At 40.7% G+C, this 22,189-nt stretch overlaps 2 protein-coding genes and 2 long non-coding RNA genes across 5 annotated transcripts in view; 2 read left to right on the forward strand and 2 right to left on the reverse strand.

Annotated features, from left to right (window-relative positions):
- Positions 1-95, reverse strand: part of GGACT (gamma-glutamylamine cyclotransferase) — a 51,022-nt gene extending 50,927 nt beyond the window's left edge. The window contains exon 1 of the mRNA XM_035114551.3: positions 23-95. The gene's annotated coding sequence lies outside the window, so the exon portion shown is untranslated. The remainder of the gene's footprint in view (positions 1-22) is intronic.
- Positions 47-3,142, forward strand: LOC148685856 (uncharacterized). Of its 2 annotated transcripts, XR_015949470.1 has the most exons (3): positions 590-788; positions 911-1,167; positions 2,674-3,142. It is a non-coding gene; the product is annotated as an uncharacterized LOC148685856 (long non-coding RNA). The 2 variants fall into 2 exon arrangements; XR_015949469.1 differs by lacking the exon at positions 911-1,167 and having other exon boundaries at positions 47-788.
- Positions 2,189-22,189, reverse strand: part of TMTC4 (transmembrane O-mannosyltransferase targeting cadherins 4) — a 44,123-nt gene continuing 24,122 nt past the window's right edge. Inside the window, exons 8-18 of the mRNA XM_035115161.3 lie at positions 19,904-20,065; positions 17,824-18,026; positions 14,780-14,951; positions 14,550-14,681; positions 10,990-11,069; positions 9,481-9,588; positions 9,236-9,377; positions 8,484-8,598; positions 8,237-8,349; positions 6,546-6,615; positions 2,189-6,030 (exon numbers count right to left, since the gene is read on the reverse strand). Coding sequence (XP_034971052.2) covers positions 5,879-6,030; positions 6,546-6,615; positions 8,237-8,349; positions 8,484-8,598; positions 9,236-9,377; positions 9,481-9,588; positions 10,990-11,069; positions 14,550-14,681; positions 14,780-14,951; positions 17,824-18,026; positions 19,904-20,065 — 1,449 coding nt within the window. The 3' untranslated portion in view covers positions 2,189-5,878. The remainder of the gene's footprint in view (positions 6,031-6,545; positions 6,616-8,236; positions 8,350-8,483; positions 8,599-9,235; positions 9,378-9,480; positions 9,589-10,989; positions 11,070-14,549; positions 14,682-14,779; positions 14,952-17,823; positions 18,027-19,903; positions 20,066-22,189) is intronic.
- LOC148685857 (uncharacterized) lies at positions 8,519-10,741 on the forward strand. Its single transcript, XR_015949471.1, has 2 exons — positions 8,519-8,638; positions 10,552-10,741. It is a non-coding gene; the product is annotated as an uncharacterized LOC148685857 (long non-coding RNA).

Below are 22,189 nucleotides of genomic sequence, written 5' to 3' on the forward strand. Positions count from 1 at the left end.
CCATTTGAAGAAAGAAGCTCACCCGCCAGTTTGAACAGCCGTGTTTAGAGCCCGGATCCTAGTGCGCTTGCCAATCACACAAACTTGGTTCGGCCGCTTCCGGAGTGCGCCGTTGTCCTTTTGAACCTGAGGGAATGGGCGGGGCTGCTCGGCGTTCTCCACAGAGAGTTGTTTAGAGTTGCCCTTTCACGTGCTGAAGACGGGATCCATGCTCATTCTGTGGGGGGGGGGCGGCTTTTTGAATTTTTAAAACCTTTTGAAAACTGCGGTGCTAACACGCCACTTTCATCCCAACATTTCACGAGGAGGAAAGGGAGCCGAAGCCGAGGGAAGATTGATTTATGACACTCCTATATGAAGTAGGAGCTGTCACCCCAAGTCCCAATGAACTCAATGGAGGCTGCGCCATCTAGCGCAGGTATTTCAGGCTGTTGGAGATTAGGGCTAAATCGAGCCGGAAGCTGGGCAGGTGGGTGTCACTCTTCAACTGTCCAGCTCTGTGGGCGGCTTCGGCGAGCTCTTACTCCCGCCTTTTCCAAGAGATGATTGACGTGACGTTTCTTCAACGTGACAGAATCAGCGGAAGGAGGAACGACCGGAGGAAAGGCGGCGGCGAGGAAAGCCGCCGTTGTCTAGGCAACCTTACGCCTGCGCAGTGCTGCGGGAAAGGCAGGCGAAGAAAAGGCCGAACGGCGCGATTACTTTCTTCAGTGAAGGCAGCGGGTAGGAGCCGGTCGTTTCACCTTATGTATGTGGCAACCCCGTTCCTATGTCTGCTCACTTGGGAGGTAAGTTCACTGACTTCTGTGAAGCTTGCATGTTACGTGTTAAGATTTTTTTAATTAAAAAAACACATATAAACCGCTTTTTAAAAAATCTATTAAGCTACTCACTAAGTGGTTTTCCACAGGAGTTATTGCATTGCTGCCAGAAATGCTTACTCAGAAACTCCACAATCGCTATGTTGGAAAGGCTGCTGCGCCTGTTTGATTTCTGCCTGCTTGTGCACCTTCTGCAGACCTGCCACTTTTCCTTCTGGCCAAGGACCCTCTGGCTTTAATGCTCATAGGATCAGAGGACTTCAGTTCCAAACAACGATCCATCGTGGAGAAGCAGGGCTGAGCAACTAACTACACCTGTTGAATTTCTTCACATTACAAGGAGGAGGTGGAAATCACAGCTTTCTAGTTAGCGCTAGCCGTAGGAAGAGGGAGGAAGGCTAGGACTGAGCAGGGTAGAATTGCCACTTTATAACTAATTTTGCACTTGGGGTTGCAGTATCAAAATACCACCTATCTTAAAACAAAACAGAGCAACAGGTTCTTAAAGATTCTCACCAACCAAATGCATGCTTGAGATATTGGGGTGAGAATAGTATACATCTGCAGATTTAGAGATACACTCTCTCCATGTAGGACGTTCAACAGACACTTAGAAGCTGTAGTAACATATACAGTAGAGGGCCTTGATCCTTCCTTGCTGCCTTTGGGCCATGCATATGTACTTAATATAAGATGAGTTAGAGGAGAATCAGAGCTAAGTTTTATGAAATGTAGATCTCAAATCTCTTATCAAAAACTATTGTACAGTATGTACAAGCTAATTTAAGCTTCACACCGAAGTGATTTTCATCCTTGTCAGATTGTGGAAAAAATTCTAAGTTTGGGTAGAGGCAATCTGACAAGTTTTCACCCAGACTTCTTTTATCCAAATGTTCAACTGAACTACCTAACGTCAGTTGGAGGGCACAAGCTCTGGCCTACCCCAATCCTTTTTATGTGTAGACATCACAAGATCCATAGGGCAGGCCAGATAAAGTTACTATTACACTAAAAAGCAGACCATAAACAAGTATGGTCCTAGAGAGGATCAAACTAAGTGAGGGAATACATTATCTTTCCCCCTTGGTGTAAGAAAGCAGCTGCAGGGGAGAAGCCAAATTTGAGCACCAAAACTTCACGTGGATAAAGATTTTAGCATACACCCCCCCAGCTCTGCTCAAGGCAGGTGCTCCCCCTCAGTTGTATTAATATTTCAAAGTTAAACAACAAACAACTATAGCTATTTAGAAAAAAAGGTGCTTTCCCCCTTTCCCATTTGATGCTTTGCCACTGCCCTTTCTGAAACATTACTTTTATCATTGTTCTTGAACAGGTTTTATTTTTACTCTTATAAAATCCACAACAGCCAAAGGACAGATGAGGTTTTATTACAAATGTTGTCTTATAAAAGAAACTGAAATGTATTCATTAAAATTCAATGTCATTATCAAGGACTAATCCAACTATAACATCAACTGCCACCCAAAAGTCCTCACTTTTAATTATTATCCAGCCATACAGTTTGATAGGCCCCGAATAAATGTATAATATATCAGAGGCTGACATTCATTGGACATATCACCAAATTGGCTACAAATCTTTTGTTGAGTTCTAAAACAATTATTTCAGTATAAAGCCCATACTTGCTTGTGCTTACAAAAGTGTAGATGCTTATGACAAACCTTGTATCACAGAAATGGAACAATCTTCTGTACCCTCAGCTTTTTAGTAAGTAGGTTTAATAGGCAGTCACTGCTTATTCACTATTTTCAAAAGAGCTTTAACCTCAGAATTTGCACTACAATTTCAAAAGATCCGGTTCTAGCTTTCCAAACAACTAATATTTCCACAGCTCCATTCTACATCTGTGTACTCAGAAGGAAGTTCCACTGGACTTACTCATAGGCAAGTATGTCTAGGATTGCCACCTTACATGTAATCCTAACTACTGTGGTGACATGCGGTGGGTTGAATTGAACTGGGATGAAGAGGATCAAACTATGTTGGATACATCAGCCCAGCAGCCTGAAACGGCACACAGCTCACTTTTGCCTTCATGGCTTTTGAATGTTAGGAGACATGTATGCCTTTGCTAAGCGTATAGCAGGGGCGGTAGGAAGAGATTGAGATTTTCTTCTTCTTATGGGTGGTATCGGACTATGTTGGAATAGTACCATTAAAATCAATGGATTTGTAGTCATAACTAACCAACCACCTTGATTACAGTGGGTTTACTCTGTGTGACTTAGCCATTTACTACTGTATATTTTTAAAGCCTTTTTATAATGTTTCTAAATTTAAAATAAATTTCTAAAACTGAATTAATAGCAATCTGTATGACATTTAATTATCATTTTCAAAAGTAGGATCACTTCACACATCACCATTCTGCCCTCCCAAAAATACATATACACACAAAATGCCATAAGCATACACAGAAAAATGCCACATATGAATGTAACAACATACTATATTTGTCAGAGTTGGTTGCAGCTCCATGTCAAGTTTAGGCTTGGTTGTATAGCTAAGGTTGCCTCTGCATAATATGTGAAGTAGCCTTTAGGACACTACCGGTATTCAAAAAGTTTGCCTAGGCAATGTTTTGTAGTTACATTCACATGACAGAGCTGACAGCTAAGAGACACATTAATTTCAAGTATGTATTATTATACCAACAAAAATCTAGAAAATGTTGATTTACTTTACATATGCTTTCAAATCAGGCGATCCAAACATTTCCAGGCTGTTAACAAAAAAAGTAAATTTAAAATAATGTTTCATGCTCTACATAAAATATTAATTCACTATGTTCATACCAAACAAATAGTGCAGGCCAACAGGGATAAGTATCATATGTAAACTGCAGGCAATAGTAACAAATCAGAGAATTAATTACATCAGACATCAACAATATTCAAACATAGAACTATTATTAAAATCTTATCCCATCTGAGAAAATGGTCTGTAAGCACTGCATGTTGGAGGAAATTGTTGAATAATAATAAAAAAAACAACCAGTGGAAATGATTTCTATTTATAGTTTGTACACTTTTTTCTTGTGTATGTATAAATACATCAACACCATGTTCTTATTGGGGTCATTCACATTATTTTATGATATTCCACATAGCAAGACTGTCAGCATCTTCTGTATTACAACAGCTTAAACTATTTTATTCAAGGGACTGATACATTTAGAACATACTGGGAGTAGTTGCAAATCCTAATCAATTCATAATGTGCATGCTGTCCAATGGTTGGATCTTTGTCTCCAGCTCTAAGAGCTAGATTGCGTCCATATGCATCCGTGCTTTAAGGGTGGTACTAAATCCACAACAAGATACAGTAGCTGCCAAAGCCAAGTGCACCAACTGGTACATATATTGTATGAAGAGTTTTCTTTTTTGAAACTCAATTCTGATCTTTCCATTCTGAGAAATATGCTCTATTTGGGAAGGATTCTAATGCAGCAAGATCTGTCTTGCACAATACATACCAGGACAAAAAAGGACAACATTTGATTTTGACTTTGCTCCTGGAAAATCCAATCTGCAGCAAGAATAAATTGAAGTATGGAAGAACAGATCTTTTTCTGATATGCTATCATTGATTTTTAGGTGAACTGTACCTGTCTGTAAGTGGGCTTTAGGCAATCCCTAAAGCTAGAAAACAATAATTTATCTGGGACTGTCAAGATTACACAGGTGTATATCTGAGAGTATCTAGGGTGCAATGTTCACATAAATCCTTTCTTTTCCAATAAAGACGCCACAACCCCATCTCTTTACTATTTTAGGCTACAATGGCCTAGATCAGACATTTCTTCCTGCACTTGGCTGCATCCTTAGGGATGTTCCATGTGAAAGATTTTAGAACATGCTAACTGGGCTGTCACTTCTTTAAGGAACTATTAACCCACAGAGAAAAATTAAGTCTGCTATCATCCCCAGAGAAGTCTGAAGAACCCTTCATATACCACTTAGATTTCAGGTACTGGTACCCTAATGAAAGCTGCTACCAACAAGACAGTAGATCAACAAGACAGCAGACCTAATCAAACATCTAAAAATGTAATAACCACTGCCCAGCTGAAGCATTACAAGATTCTGGGCAAACTACCAAACATGAAAGGTTTTACAGTTTAAAGTACTCTTGACATTGGGGTGCTTGACCATTCAAGTCACTACCTTTAAGCTGTACAACAGCAACTAAGGATAGATTCTGAATCTAAAAACAATTTGAATTAAACCTCAATCCTGTATCTGAAGAAGTCTGCGTGCACACAAAAGCTCATACCAATAACAAACCTAGTAGGTCTCTAAGGTGCTACTGGAAGGATTTTTATTTTATTTTGCAATCCTCACTTCACCATAAATTGTTGAAAATAGTTCATTCTATCCTGTTCTTACCAAGTATATTAGCAGTGTATTGATGCTGAGCAAACCCTGCCAGAAGAACAAACACCCTCCCCCCATGTTTCTGAAGCATGGTCTCTCCAAAGATTAATGAACCAACATTTGTGCTGGGCCACGTTTCATACCAACGCTGCATCAGAATTCCTGCAAGAGTAAGATGTATATACAGGCAAAATAAATTATGTTTCTGCTCCACATAATTGTACTGTGGTACGTTCACACTGCACTGCTACATGCATATGTCCTTCTCTTTATTTGAATATGTCCTTCTCTTTATTTATGAATATGTCCTTCTCTTTATTTGAATAAGTTGCCCCTACCAGCACAAGTGCTCCGAGTATCAGAATGTAAATATTCAACAGGTTTTGAAAGTGGGTCAAAAAGCTGAAAGCATAAATACAAACCTTTTTTCTCCAAATGAAAATTTCAAAACCAGCGTTGCCTTTTATTTTTTGTAAAGAAATTTACTTCTGCTACTAGACTTCATGAAACATTTTGAGTATTTGTTGCTGGTGCTAGAATTATTGGGTTATTGTTGTGATTTTTAAAATGACAGTATGACTAAATGCTTCTCCCTGGTGATTAGTAGCCATGTTGCCAATAAATGGTATGCAGTAAGCATTCAAAGCCTGAGAAGAAACCTCAGACATCGCCTTTTTTTTTCAGTTGGTCCAGTTTCCTTTTTAAAAGACTATAGTTTTCCCTGGTCCCAGCTGCTGTGGGGTCAAGCTTCAGAGAGATTTCATAGTGTTTCTTGGCTAAGTCAAGATTTCCCCAGCGATGGTACAGCACAGCTGAAACAGCAAAGAGGAGTTTTTGTTAGCAACATCGTTGAAGGACAGACAATCTTGCCAATTACTTAGAAAACATTAAAACATTTGGTTGGATGCTGGCATGGTGGCAGCCCGCTCTGTTGCCAGCTGGAGGGGACACGTTTGGGAGCTGAGCGGGCCAGGGAATGACAAGAGTGGATTGTGCTAGAGCCATAAATTGCTGTTTTTATCAGGAGAGCTCATGGCGGTTTGCAAGCATGGCACAAAAGAGCCAATTTGCCTCCACTGACATGCAGCCACCTCTGGGCTGCAGTGTGCTGCCTGGTTGGTCTATTATACAATGCACCAAGCTTTGCATTTTTGGAACTCCATTCTTTAGCTGGCAATTTGTTTAGAAAGTAGGCAGAATAGAAATCTAGGCAGCAGAAGAATGCCTTAAAAACAGTAGTTTTTAAGACAATTAACACGAAAAGAAGTACAAGCAGTGTGTCTGATTTTTTAAAAGTTTGCACTAGGGGAGCTGTAAAATGTCTTACCCAAATTACCATGGTAACTGGCTGCAGTTGGATTGGCTTTAATTGCCTTGTGGAACAAAGCTTCAGATTCCTGAATAATTCAGAAAAAGAGATCAACAGGACAAGCTATTTCTGTAGTGCATACAATGTCAAGTACAACCAAACACTACCAATTACCTCATGCTCTGTGGTCTATTAATGTGATTATGTCACCATATTTTTTTCATGTGCATTCACACTTCTACTTCTCTCTAATGGATATACATACAATATAATTCACAGCCTGATCCAGCTGTTGTCTGGTAGTTGCTGTCAATTAAACAGTAATTACTTCTGTGCTAGTAAGAACACAAAAACACTTGTGGACTGCATTATAACCGGATGCTCACACAAATCACCACTTAAAACCTGCATATTTGTGTTAAAATGAAGTTAATCCCAATAAAATCAATGAGATGAATCTACTTTTATTACAGCCAACAATTTTTAAAGGCTTATCTGCTTTGTTTTGGAGACAATACTTCTAGAAAGAAAAAATGCTCCACAAAAGACTTTTCACTTGTTTTTCTAACTGACTTGCTTCAAAGATTTTGACCACTGAATATTTTCATTATTCATTTTCAGTTTTGCTAGGCTCACACATCCCTCTTGCATGACATCATTAAACTCTGAACAACACACACAAAATTACTACAATTACTCAAGAAAAACAATTATTTAAACAGATAAGAGATTCAAAATACTTTTAAAGATGTTCCTATGCAGCGGATGCAGAAATAATTACAGGCTACTTAACATAGCTTTATGTCTGTTTATAATCCAAGGGTAAGTGCTGATTCCAATTTAAATGTTTTTTTCAGGAAAACCCTTGGCTTATTTCTATATTTATCAATATAGTGATGAGTGATGATTTTTAGATGTGCTGCATATAAGATAAAAATATTTTTATGTGGTTTCTGAACTGTTCTGCAAAACACGCTTGCTTACCTCCCTTAATCAAACTCATGAACTTGTTCACAGTAAGGAATCTAGTGTTTTCTGTTTAGGCAGAAATGAGTAAAAGTCAGCTGAATAAAACCCAGTGTGTGTGTTCCAATCTCATGTGATTGTGGGGACCCCTGAGAACCTCAGGGATGAATCAAGTAAATTAGTTTAGCACCCAGGGGTTGGGGCCCTAAAGGCTATCTTACTTCCTAGAACATATCTGAAAAAGGAAGATTTGGCCTATAAAAACCCCCTCAGATTACTGGGGAATCCATGTTCAACTGAACCTTTCTTTTCTATAGCTACTTTGCTTTGATATTTTCCCTATTTCCCTCTGAATTATCAATGAAATTATTCTCCTATGTTCGTGAAATCTAGGGCTGGTAACTCTGCAGGTTCAGAAAACTCAGCCACATGCCCAGCTATTTGACAACATTACTGTGTCTCTACAGATCAAGGCAGTATATTTTATTGAACACAGGTGACCTTGAATAAAAGGTGGTAGTCTAAACCCCTTACATGAGTAGTTTGCCATGACAACATGTACATGCCACCACAATACAAATGTGCACATGTCTATTTTGCCACATGTACCTACAGAACAACACTTCAACTCTTCTCTAATGTGAGTTGTAAATTTTTTGAGAACCTATTCAGTCTATGAAAAATGGAGAAACAATTAAGATAATTATTTCATTCAAAAGTTATGATTGGAAATATTTTACTACCTTATATTTCTGTGATTTCCCCAGAACATTTGCCAGTGAAAACATAAGAGAATGATCATTGGGTATTAACTCCAAAGCCTCTCTTCCAACAGCTTCAGCTTGTGCTAAGTTACCTAGGAACGTAAAAAAAGAGAGGAAAGGGTGCTGAATAGCACACTAGTTTTTATTCCACAAAACCGTAAGCAGGGCAAATTCTGCATCAATACATCACTTCTTTAAACATTGCTGGGTAATTCTTATACTGTACCTGTATTATCAAGCAATATAATCATGTTGTTCCAAGCCAAACTGTGTTGTGGTTTCAGAACAGTGGCATTTCTCCATGCATTCAATGCATCTATGTGGCGATTGAGGTCAGCATACTGAAACACGGACGACAATATGACAACAAATACAGTACAGGTAGTCCTGAATAAATTAGATCAATGCTCAAGTTCCTCCCCTGTTCTAGTCCCACTCCTGCTCATATTACTTTATGCAGAAAAACCAACCATGTATATATGAAAAAACAATAGCACGCAGTGCTATATCTGGGGGACAAGCTCTTGAAAACAATTTATAATGGTCAAAGATGAAAGGCAATCTGCAGTGAAAGTTCTTGCCCACTGATACTGTAGAAACAACACACAGGAACATAGGAAACTGCCTTATACTGAGTCAGTCCATCTTGCTCAGTATTGCATACACTGACCGGCAGAGGCTTTCAGGATTGCAGGCAGGAGTCTCTCCCACCCCGACTTGGAGATGTCGGGGATTGAACCTGGGATGCAAAGCAGATGCTCTGCTATGGGCTGGAGTGCAGGGCTGAGGATATGCCCTTCACCTACTGCACTCTTAATATTATTAGGAAGCTGCATGAAACATGCCAAAGTACTGCTGTTTAACCACACTGTTAATATCTAGGAAGTATGCTTACGTTCGCCACAGAGGCGACATTCAAAATCCATTTCATCTTAGTCTCTTGCTGTCATTAGCACACATGTAATGCAATACACTTACCAAACGTCCTAAATTATAGTAACAATCTGGGTATTTTTTTCGGTGTCTAATTGCAGTCCAATAGCTTTGCTCTGCTTCTCCATACCTTCTTAAGCTATTCTGCACTATTCCCAGATTCATCCATGCTGCTGCAAAATCAGGCCTAGGCAGAATTGTTGGATACATTTAGTATATAGGACAGGACACAGCACTCATTTTATATGCTCTGTGCAACAACAACTGGAATAGTGTATTTTAAAACGTACTGTATTTGCACAGCTAGTGACAGAAGCTCTTCAGCTTCATGGAGTTCATTCCTTTCTTTCAAGATATTTCCCAGGTTGTTCATAGCGTGCACATATTTAGGATTCAATCTGGGCATGTAAAAGGGAAAAATAATAATTACTCATTGGAAAAAGGCAGCTTGACTCATTTTCTTTCATTTACACTATATAGCCACCAACTCATGAGACTCCACCTATTATTTGAATCTCAACCTGACCAAATATAGGAAATTTACAACACCTTAATCATATATTAAATCACCATCACCAATCTTATCTAGACCACAGTGATTTATTTAAAAGGAGAGACAGGAAATGGAGCCCTCTCTAGAACATGATGCAGAAAGAAACAACTATAATGTAGCTTCATTGCTAGGATGGCTTTGCTATCAGTGGTGCTTGCCTGCAGAACATGTTGAGCACATGTAGAGGACAGTGCTTTTACCCAGGCAGCATTATCTTGCTTTAAATTTAAAAACAACAACAGGAATACAGGTCTCCTTTCTTCATTTTTCTACGATCACATGTCATCCCTTTAATTGCCTTCATTCATGTGCCCATACTTAATTTTGTTAGGTTTGTACTACGTAATTTTTGGGGGGCTTGATAATTCTGGAATTTCACATGACTTCCAATACACAGTAGTGGCATACACTTGCCACTATGATCAGATTGCACCCCATAATCTGTATTTAGGATACAAGATATATATGAGTGTGTCTGTGCGCACACGCTAGTATATACAGTGGACGCTCGGGTTGCGAACGTGATCCGTGTGGGAGGCACGTTCACAACCCACAGCGCCACGTCTGCGCACACGCGGCTTGCGAATCGACGCTTCTGCACATGCACAAAGCGTGATTTAGTGTTCCTGCGCATGCGCGAGCACCGAAACCCGGAAGTAACCCATTCCAGTACTTCCGGGTTTGGCGCGGGACACAACCTGAAAAGACGTACTGTAACCTGAAGCGGACACAACATGAGGTATGACTGTATCTCCTAACAACAAAAATATTGGATATTAATAACCTATTGTATTTTCTACTTTTTCAGCGACTACCCAAATCTGGATCGGGATGGGACCACCTCACAATTCTTTCCTGTGGTACATCGCCAACATTTTTAACTCACACTGTGTACATTTTCCTAACCATAGTGTTCTAAGCTACTTTCACTCCCCGCCCCCAATGGATTAAATTCTCTTTTGAATAATTCTAATAAAATTAATTTATTTTAAACAGTGCATTGAGATGTCATGTCTTCCAGGCTCTTTTTTTATAGGCCAGTAAATGCAATATTCTGAATATTGTTTTCCTGTTCCTCTTTTAAATCAGTTTCTATTAAAGATTTTCTTGTGTAACGAACAAATAAAAAAAAAGGGAAAGTGCATATAGTGCCTCCACCTTCAGTTCATAGTCTTTTTCACAGTTTGTTTGCATTCATTGAGGAACACTTCCCTGTTCCTCTTTTAAACAGTAAACTGGCACGTACCTGACAGCCTCCCTGTAATAGTTGATTGCAGCTGTTTGGTTGCCTTTATCAGCCAGGTTTTTGCCAACGTTATAATGAACCTGAAAGTAAAGGCCAGAAATGTATTAATTGTTCCAGACATTTATTACTCTTAGATACTAGTATTGCAGCATTTATCTCTGCAACTGCAATTTTGAAAATAGATTTACAGTTGAACAAAGCATCTTACTTTTGTTTATAAATATATATACCACAGGTCAAGGTAAGTGCAACCTTCTTTGAATGATATGCATTGCATAATTTACAGTGATGTGTCAAGCTTCAAGAAGGGGATGACTTGAAATAATAAAAAAACATTTGTGCTTTGACCCCTTTTTCCAAAGCTGATTCTGAAGTTCAGGGCCAGGCTCAACATTAATTGTATGGGCCCCCACAATGTTACCTCTTTCCTTACACAGTGATGGTATGGGGTAGGACATATAGCAGGGACTGCATTAGGCTTTCAACACAGTCATTTTTATGTTCAAAGGGCATCAACAGCTGCCAGGAAAAATAAAAAAATGTAGCTGGAGGGAATATGACGCAAGAATTAGAGAGAAGAAAAAAAATAATCAGAGAACAAACATCCCAGTGAAAATGCAAGTCTTCAGCAGCTTTGAAGTTCACTGAACATTTATCCAACTGAAAATTCCTGCCATGTTGGTTCTGATACGTTTTGGTTGAATGTGTTTTTAAAATTGCCAACACAAATATTTACAGAAAGTTGTAGGTCAGCGAAGAACATATCTGAACTACTTGATCTTCTGCTGAAAATCCAAATTTCAGCCCTGCAGATTTCTGGAAGGACTCTTTTAAATGGGGGGGGGCATGCAGTTGAGTCCACGGCAGGCCCAAAATGGACATAGAAACCTGCCTCTCCCTTGGGCCTATGCCTACTTCAGCATCATATGTTAATGGTATTAACCAGTGTTGGTGCCTATGCCTTTACTTAGCACGTTGACATTGGCCACAGAAGAGGGAAGGAGTAGACATTGTTGGTTGTGGCAGCTACATCCCAAGCCAGCTAGTCTTTACAACCACACAACTAGTCCCGGCATCCCAACATGTTTGTATACCAGCTAAGGCCAGATCAATCTATTTTTACTTACTAGCAAATACCATTCCCACCGCCAAACAAGTGTAACAAAGCAATTGGTTACATGATGGCAACTAATGAATCATTTTTCCCTGCTAAGAGCACCTTGAAACACAATGTGAAAGAAGGGTATACTTTTATTTGTATACCGCCTTTTTAAAAAAAAAAAAGTAAAAGAACAAAAACAAACCAATAATAAATTCAATAAATAAATAAACTGATCTCCCACAACATGTTTGAAAGGGTATCGGATGTAACAAGCTGAAGGCCTGGTTGAAGAAAAATGTTTTTGCCTGGCGCCTAAAGGTGTGGAAATCCCACGTGCACGCCACCATACAGTATATCCAACTCCAAATAGACCTTCTGTTTTCAGAATTAAAACAAAAAGGAAACTGCCATATTCACAATGGAGGAAACAGAAGTCAGAGGTTTAGCTACATCTTTTACAAGCATTCTACAATAAGGAAGTGTGAAACACAGAGTGTGGAAGAGGTATAGCTGCATTTTGTTGAGTGACAAAAAGGAACGGTTCAACCATGGGGTGGAGCTGCAGCAGTGCTGTTCTGTCTGCAAGGGCAGTGACAGAGCCAATGCAGTCCTCCTCTCTGCGTGCCCTTATTCCTCCTGAATAGGAGTGGGCTAAACAGCTCCTGCCCACTCCCAAACCAATCTGGGACAATGTGTTCCCTAGATCCACAAAGATTACCACTCCTGAAAAACAAATGCTATACACAACAGCCATATATTGACCTATTATAGTTCCTCTGTTCTGTCTCCCTAAGGAACCCTAGGGAAATCAGTTTATAAGAGAGATGGAAATCTGTAACATGCAATCCCAATTCTTTGCAAGTGCCCCACAGGTTTTTCAAAATTGGCTGCAAATAGTGGCGATACTGAACATTTTGTTTGCTTTGGGTCTTAAACTTCAGATTTTGTGTATTTTTTTGGCTTACCAAGCACAGTAAGCTACTTTTTGCTATCTTTCAGTAGGAAATGTGGGACATAAATTCAATGAATCATCGCCACCACCTTTTAGAATAAAGCACAGGCTAGAACATTTCTAGTTCAGGTGTTTTAACTTTTCTGCATAAGCTAAGCCCTGAGAAACAGATACGGACTGAGAAAAGGATATGGATTGCCAAGCTCATTCATGAACCGGTTCAACTTTGATGCTAGGCAAGTATGATATACTGTTGCTTACTATTTTATATCCCACAACTGCTTTTTAATAATGCATAAAAGCAGGGATTGACCTGATTTCCAGAGCAGCATTATGCATGCAAAGAACAATACAGATCTTGAATTGTCTGTGATCCTCTTATGCTCATTCCTGCCATTAAATGCCACAATGAAAGAAATCCTCTGCGTGGGATAACTTTTAAGGTTGCATCTTTACTGGGACTGATAGTTTTGCTTGGGAGTTGAGCAAAGTAGTATGATTTCTTGGAAACCTGGGCTGCAAACCAGCATATGACCACGTAAATTAAGACCAGGTAACCTGGCACTCAACATCGAATCAGGGATCTGAATCAGTGGCGGAGGAAGCTGCTCAGGCGCCTGGGGCGGCACACCGCGGGGCCTCCAGAGTCTGCCTGCCTCCTCCCACTCAGCTGCCCTACAGCTGGGGGGGGGAGGCAGCCTGTGCACGCCCAAGCCACTGCATCTCTCCCAGGAGAGATGTGTGACTCGGACGTTCTGCGTGTGCGTTCCGCCCGGCATTTTTTCACACACCCCCAGTGGTGACACCCGGGGCAGCCCACACACCCCCTTCCTCCGCCCCTGATCTGAATTAGTATTCACCAGCCTTTTCGGACCCAGGACCCACCTTTAACTAAAGATTATTTGGGGACCTGTTTCTCTCTCTCTCTCTTTCTTATGTTTGTATGGCAGTAGTGCTGTGGTTGCAACCTACCTTGCATCAGGCTGCAACCTGGTAGTAGCTCCCGACACACCAGTTGAAGACCAATGCTCTAAATGATGGGAAAGGCACACAGGAATGTACCACGGATGTAGCTGCATTTTAGATCCAAATGACAGAGGAACAAAAAATAGTTTTTGAACTTACTTGGTGGTGTGGGGAGCGACTTAAAAGAAAATACCGTGTTTCTCATATTATAAGACACGTCTCATATTTATTTTTTCCTCAAAAAAACACACTATGGCTTATTTTCAAGGGATGTCTTATTTTTTTCCTCCTCCTCCTGCCACGGCCGGCATTGCTGCTGCTCCTATCACTATGTCTTATTTTCGGGGTATGGCTTATATTCCTTGAATGCTTAAAAATCCTGCTATGGCTTATTTTATGGGGATGCCTTAAAATATGAGAAACAGGGTACTTTCAGATTTTTAATTTCCTTTACATTTGTTCAAATTTTTACTTCAAAATAGGGATTTGCCTTTATAGAGTGCAATGCATATGGCTAATGAATATTACTCCAAAACTTACTTTTGCATTCAGTGGACACACAGACAAAGCACTCCTAAAAAGTTGTTCTTCAGATCTCCACTGGTTACTGCGGATAACACAACGCCACACATTTACCAACAAGAGGCCCAGCAGAGCAGCAACAAGAAATTTCTTGGAGAGAAGAAACACATGTTAGGAACCACAGTTTAAAGCTTTTATGTGTGTGTGTATATACCTGTTGTCAGTTATATGGATCCTTTTGTTAGTACCTTTTTTTTAGCTTGTCTGCTCAATAGACTGAATCCATATGTAATCAGCATGCAATAGCCAATACTCGGGAGGTAGGTTACTCTTTCTGCAACAACAAATCCAACTCGAAAGAACAGATTACTTGCAGGAAGGAAAGGGATGATGAGAAATCCCAAACCCAATGTCAGGATTCTGGAAAGCAGAAAGTAAGTTATAGGATGAACAACTCAATCATTACTTCTTATGATATTTTTATGCTACACCTTAGTATCTGCATGTAAAAAGCTGAGGTGTCAAAGAATCTGTTTGAATTCCGTCTTTTTAGCATGGAATCTTTAGGATCCATGCTAAATTCCATTCAGTTTCATCAGAAATACGGTATCCTATGGGGAAAGTTCATGCCATGGCTCTTTTCTATCCCAGTGTCTTCCTACTTCCCAGGAATGGTAACGCTGTTGCATGAAGGAACTGCTGCCTGGGCTCATCTGTGGGGAAACCTTGAGATTTCTAAGCAGGGTCGGAAGGAACTACTCAGTGGAAGACCTCGTATCACTAAAGGTCATGTTGGAAAAGACTCCAAGCAATTCAGGAGTTGTGTTAATGATGTCCGTGTGCTTGCCATGTAATAGTTTGGTGTAAACTATATTTCTATATTCCCCCCCCCATGCCCATATGTTTCCCTAGGTCCATGGGCTTTGCAAAAAGCAAGACTGTTCAGAATGCTACCTGTGAAGCACTAAAGTGCTCTGTGTGATTTTTTTGTTGGAAGCAGAGCAGCTGTTGTTGTTTTTTAAGTAAGATGCTTCATTTATCTTTTTTTTTTTAATGACCACTGTTTTGCTTGAGCGGGGGTGGGGGGGAATCCTCTCAAGTGCTTCAGCACTCCACAGGCACTATTCTGAACACTTGCACCTTGTAATGTCTATCTATAGGACACAAGCACAAGAAAGTTAAGCCAGCTGCTATGAAGCTGCTAATAAAAGTTATTTTAAGGTAATCAAGAGAGGCAACCCCCCACTCCCTCCTCATAATTATGAAGCTAATAAAGATTTGCTGCTTTCAGTCCATTTCTGGAAGAAAATGAAAGTGTTGTTGACCTTTTCTTTTTTTTAAATGTCACATTTTAAAAAGTTGTCTTGCACAAGACCCCCTGGAACTGCCCGTCTGTGATTTGGTAGGTTTAATTCACTCTGGAGAAGCTCCCATGCCTGTAGATTTAATCCCCACTTCTGTCATAAGGGCAACAAGTTACAGCTGTTTTTTCGATTCTCCTGATATTTAGTATGTATAATGAGACACACTAACAGACAAGAAGTATTTCCTTGTGGCATCAAGGTCTAGTTTTTAGCAAAATGGCTCTACAGTGTAATTACTGTTTTACCACTGGAATCACTGGGCACAAGAGTTCTTCCTACTTTATGGTTTACCACAGATCATGTGTATCTGCTTTGCTTCCCCCCCCCCAGTATAAAGGTACCCCAACCATTAGGTCCAGTTGTGGACGACTCTGGGGTTGCGGCGCTTATCTCGCTTTAGTGGCTGAGGGAGCTGATGTTTATCCGCAGTCAGTTTTTCCGGGTCCTGTGGCCAGCATGACTAAGCCGCTTCTGGCAAAACCAGAACAGCGCACGGAAACACCATTTACCTTCCCGCTGGAGCTGTACCTATTTATCTACTTGCACTTTGACGTGCTTTTGAACTGCTAGGTTGGCAGGAGCTGGGACCGAACAATGGGAGCTCACCCCGTCGTGGGGATTTGAACCGCCGACCTTCTGATCAGCAAGCCCTAGGCTCTGTGGTTTAGACCACAGCACCACCTGTGTCCCTCTTTCCCCCACTATACACAAGCACAAATGATTAACTGCAAAAATCCATGTTTATGTCAGGTCTCCTTTCTGTGATTCCAGGATACTGTTGTGTTTGTGCGTTCTGGATATCATCCAGGAACACATGTATGGAAGAAAATATTTTGATAGCTTGTCATCCAAATATTAGCATACCAACAAGAAGAAACTTTTAAGGATCTGCCAATGAAAATGAGGGGGCAGGGGATCCAAGGTATCTTAAGTGAAAAATTCCTGAAGCAAAAATGAAAAAAATGTAATTGCATCTATGTGTTGTAAGCAAACCAAAAAGATGGCAGCCGGCACAGGGGTTAAGAGTGCAAGCTGTGACATTGCTGATTCAAAGCTCACACCTTAGGCAAGCCACTATTTCTCAGGAATGAATACTACCTTGCAGGACTGTTGTAAAAATATGGAAATAATGCACATGAACTGCTATTAAGACTCAAGAGCACTATTACTGTAGGTCATTTGTTTTTATTTATTTTTAAAGGGAAAAGCTGGATCAAGATTAGCAAGCATCCTTGTGGAGGAATAAAAGGCCAATTTGAACAAGGAGCAGTTTTACCAATTAAAAGGATTAAATGTTTGGTTCAAGAACACCAGAACAACACCTGTAATATCTTCTCAAAAATATTGTTTCATCCTCTTAAAGCAACTTTCATTTCTATAAAGCGACAGGGGTTCCCCTAGCCCACCCCATATTATTTTCTCTCTGACTGTTTACTGATGAAGAGTAATCACTCCGGGACAGCATTTTATTTTTTTAATCAACAACCAGAACCATTTTTTTTCTAAAAGTTTTTTCTTAAGGGTTTATTATTATTATTATTATTAACAAAAGAAACATTGTGGAAAGAGGCGAAGGAAAACAACATACTTCAATTACACTTTATTCTGACCACAAATTACTTTTTACCCCCTACAGAGTTAAGGATCTGAAAATGCCATTTCAGAAAGAACATAAAGCAGCCATCCGTACCTCCCTTTTACAAGTTAGCCTCCCCATAGTCAGTGTAAAAAAATGATGGAGCCAAATTGGGAAGAGAATGCAAGTTGGAGCTATAAATATTTATTTGAACTGGGTTTGCCAAGGTATATTGATTCCACTGATTTGTTGGTTTTTTTTTAAAAAAAAAGAAGAGGAGGAGGAGGAAGACGAAGAGTGCTGGATTTAAGAAAACCCAATTAGAAATTTAAAATTCAATAATGTCGTTTACCTTCTCTTCTGGCTGTCTTCGGAGCACAAGGCTTGGCACATCAGAGCAATTAGGCAGAACCAAAGAACTGCTAGTGCAATTATTCTCCAGTCACTGACTGATTTAATAAGGGGCACGCAGCCCATTGACCAATCAAAACACAGCCACCAGGGACACAGCAGCAACCATGCATTCAACGAATAGTAGTAATTATAGTTTATAGCCTGTCAGTCAAAGGAAAAACAAACATTTACTTCATACTGAACTTTAAGAGCCTGTTAGGAAGGGGGGAAGGGGGTAAAATCACTACTACTTTTTCAGATCGCCTAGTTTTTATTTAAGCCTCCTCTTTAACAAAACTGTTTATCAGATAAAACACTTATTGGCTCCAAGACTCTAGCCTACAGCCTAATCAAATGTAAGTTAATTAACGTTATCTCAGTGTAATTGCATGTTCTGCTGTCCCCTGCTCCCCAGCATACAAATTTGGCTACCCAAAAGAATATTCCTTTCTAGGAAGACTTTTATGGTTACAATCCAGTGGGTGCCACTGGCAATATCCCACTTCCGGCTTTTGCTCAAAGTTCTTTGGCTTCGGCACCTAACAGTGGGTTCTGCCTTATGTAGCTCCAGAGGTCAAAGCATAGAGGACATATGTGACTGAAAAACTATGGCTACTCAGATCAAGACAGTTCCGTATCATTAATCTAACCAGATTGTGGTAGATCCAGCAGAGCCATTCACTTTGAAGTAGAAATTTCAAAATAATAATAACCCCGATCCAAAGGTGAACATTAAAAAAATAAAAAAAAAGAGGAGTGGGGAGACCTTGGTAATACCGTATGCCCCCCTTGTGATGCTGGCTTAAGCTGGGCTTTGGGCAAGAGGCCTGAGACTCTGACAGGGTCCCACAGTCCTCCTACCTCCTTCCCAAAGCCCAGTACACACTTGTCTGCTTGGGAAGGAGGCAGGAGGACTCTAGGACCAGTGGTGTGCAGCCAGTGGCCTCGGGGGACTAGGCTAGTCCCTTAAATGTTCCCCTGGCACCTTCTTCCTAAAGCCCAGGAAGGTTCTGGCTGGCTTAGGCAGGGAAGAATGATGCTCATACGCACGACGTCGTGACATACCTCACACAATCACCTTCACAAGCTGGTGCCTCTGGTCCTAACTTTTTCCCTATGGAAAATTTCACCACACATCACTATCTAGGACCCTGTCAGAACCCTCACACCTCATTTCCAAAGCCAGGTTTTCACTCACTGGGCTTTGAGAAGGTGCCCTCCTTAGCTGTGCCCAGCTGTGACCACACTACTTGCACTATCCAAATCTGCCTCTGACCCCGGAGGGGGTGACACCCTCCTTGGGTGCTTTTGCCTTGCTGGAATGAGAGCACCTTGAACTGTGGTAATGCCTTGTGTGCTTGGAAGGGAGATGGACGTGTGTGTAAACCTCTGGCTTTTGCATGGCTGGAATGTAACCCACTATAAAAGGTCAAGAGTTATGTTCATTGCTCCACCCCTTTCTGTCCCCGGCCCTGTCCACAACTGGTGTGTGGCTGTCAGAAGTTGTCCATAAGAAATGTGGACATTGGACTGAATAATGTTCCACACCCGATTTTAAACATCCACATTCTAAAAGCATCATTCATTCAGAATCCTCAAGGAATGATGCTTTTATCACTTTGATGGTTCAAATCTTGTAAGCTATGTAAGAACACACAAAGCTGCCTGATGCCAAATCAGACTGTTGGTTCATCTAGTCCAGGCATCCCCAAACTTCGGCCCTCCAGATGTTTTGGACTACAGTTCCCATCATCCCTGACCACTGGTCCTCTTAGCTAGGGATCATGGGAGTTGTAGGCCAAAACATCTGGAGGGCCGCAGTTTGGGGATGCCTGATCTAGTCCAATACTGTCTACTCTGACTGACAGCAGTCCACAAAAGCCTTTTTGCAAGCCTACCCTTGGGAGTTGCCAGGAACTGAATGGGAGAACTTGCTATGTACAAAGCATTTGTTCTGCAAATGACACATGGCCCCTCCGCTTTCTCTGTTTAGTCCTTAATTTGTTAGCTCACTGAAAAGCAAGGCCTTTACCACTTACCCTCACAAATATACTGTCTGCGAATGAAGCTGGGTTATCCACTTCAGTAAATGCCGGTGGTCCTGTGCCCATAATCCGCCAGCGCACATACAGCATGGTGGCTCCTCCAGATAACAGAAGAGTCATCCTGAACAGAAGTCCTTTTCTAAACACCACTAGGCTCTAGAGAGGAAGAGCAGAAGAAAAGGAAAAGGAAAAGCTCAGGTCATCACAACTTTTTCCTTTTAAAAACTGCAAATTCAGAAAGATGGGTGTAACAGAAAATGTGTAGTAGGGGGGAAAGGTAGTACTAATGCTTCTCTAACTTTGCCATCTACTGACCCAATTAATGATAATGATGATAGTGATAATAATAAGGGTTCCTGCACTTGTAACAGACACATGGTAGAAAAAAAGTTTGGTTGCTGTATTGTACCACGGTGAGTTAATGGTGAGTGAAGCCATCCCACTAATAAAGACATCAGATCCCCATACAGGTGATGCAGGGTACAGACAATACAACGAAGACTCTGCCAAGCATGGAGCGAATTGTGCAAGCACCCCTGCACTGCATTTATATTCCATTTTCCACAGAAGTGCAGAAAGGTCACAGCAGTCAGTAGTGTGGTGTAGTGGTTAAGAGTGTTGGACACAAGTTTAAAGACCTATGCTGCCCTGAAGCTCACTGGGTAACTTACCTCATAAGGTGGTTTTGGGGCGTGTGGAGAAAACCACATACAGCTCCTTGGAAGAAAGGTGGGATATTCAGTACATGGACTTGGGTGCTGCCTGGTGGGGCTTAATGGGGTAGAAGCAGGAGGAGGCAAATTGATGCAGTAGCCTGGAGCTGGTGTAGTAATCAAGCCCAATGCCACCCCCACCCCCAATTCTCTTTTATGAGGCTGCTGCTAACGGGGATCCCACCAGTTACATTTCTGCCTACTGACATATTCAGTGAGTAGAACATGGGGACTTTTGTGCCACCAGAAATGACACTGGTGTCACTTGTCATGCAGAGGCTAGAGGGCTGGGTGGAGGGGTACCTCCATCCAATCCACGACCCCATCCCATCTGGTTCAAAGGGTTTTAGTAAGTATCCTGGATTTTAAAGATAAAGTAAATCTTGTGTCTCTCTTGCTGCGAAAGAAGGGTAAAACCAATGTGGACAATCTCAGACGCCAGCTTTCCCCTGTTGCCATTCTTCCGTCCTCACCCAGTGGAATAAGATTTAAGACTTTGATGTGCCTATCCAGGATCGTGAGAAGACAGTTTATGCAAGCAGTGGAAATAGATGCACCAAGAAGAAAAACAATATTCTGTGCCCAAGTAATCTAGGATTTCTGAAGAAAATGGATAGGTCTCAAAGCCTCTCCTCAGCTTCATATTTATTTTTTTCATGTTTGGAAAACTACAGGAAGAAGCCTTCATATGAGAATCAATGGTGGTGCCATTTGAATCCTGGCCCAATTTAAGTTCAACAACTGTGAGCCACATGATAGCGACATAAAAGTTTGTGAGGCAACTGTCGTTATAGCAACACTACCAGTTACGAGTATAGGGTACAGATATGAAATTCTTCAGCATATCCTCATATTATTAGTATCCTACCTTGCAGTATTACAGACACAACAGGGAACTGCAAGAACATGAAAGTCTAATAAATAAACTTGCTGTTTGTTCTGGTTCATCTACACCATAAAGATTTACAATAAAACATAGGCTCCAATCTTCAGCATACTCAATTGGAAATATGTCCCACTGAAATCAATGGGGTTTGCTTCCAAGTAGGCACGTTTGGCGTTGGTTGCAAAGGGAAAGAAGATGCATAGTATTATCAAAGCTTTTGATCAGGCATTCAAAACAGCAAGTTTCTTAAAAGAATCTGAATATGTTTTATGTGTTACATCAGGCACAAGAGTACTCTCACTGCTTTAACCACCCTGAGTTTATAAAATTAAGAATTCATCATGGTGGCAATAGTTATTTAAAGTATGGAACAACCACCACGACATAGCATTTCTTACTCAACAACCAGATGTAATTGTATTTAGCATTTCACGGTATTTGACAGATGACATGCAACACTCTAAAGCATTTGACTAACAAAAATAAATAACGGACACCCTGTTTTATTTTGTATTTGACAGTGGATACGCAATGCAATATGAGATTTGACAGCAGCTCACAGCATTTGACAATTGCTAAACACCAAAAACAACCTGCTAACACTAGAGTTTCACATTCTGAGGTAAAATGTCAAATGAGCGCTTTAATTTTCAGCAAAGTTGTTGTTATATTTATCATCAT

The sequence above is a fragment of the Zootoca vivipara genome, chromosome 4 (genome assembly GCF_965207765.1).
Source record: "Zootoca vivipara chromosome 4, rZooViv2.hap1.1, whole genome shotgun sequence".
Taxonomy (NCBI): domain Eukaryota; kingdom Metazoa; phylum Chordata; class Lepidosauria; order Squamata; family Lacertidae; genus Zootoca; species Zootoca vivipara.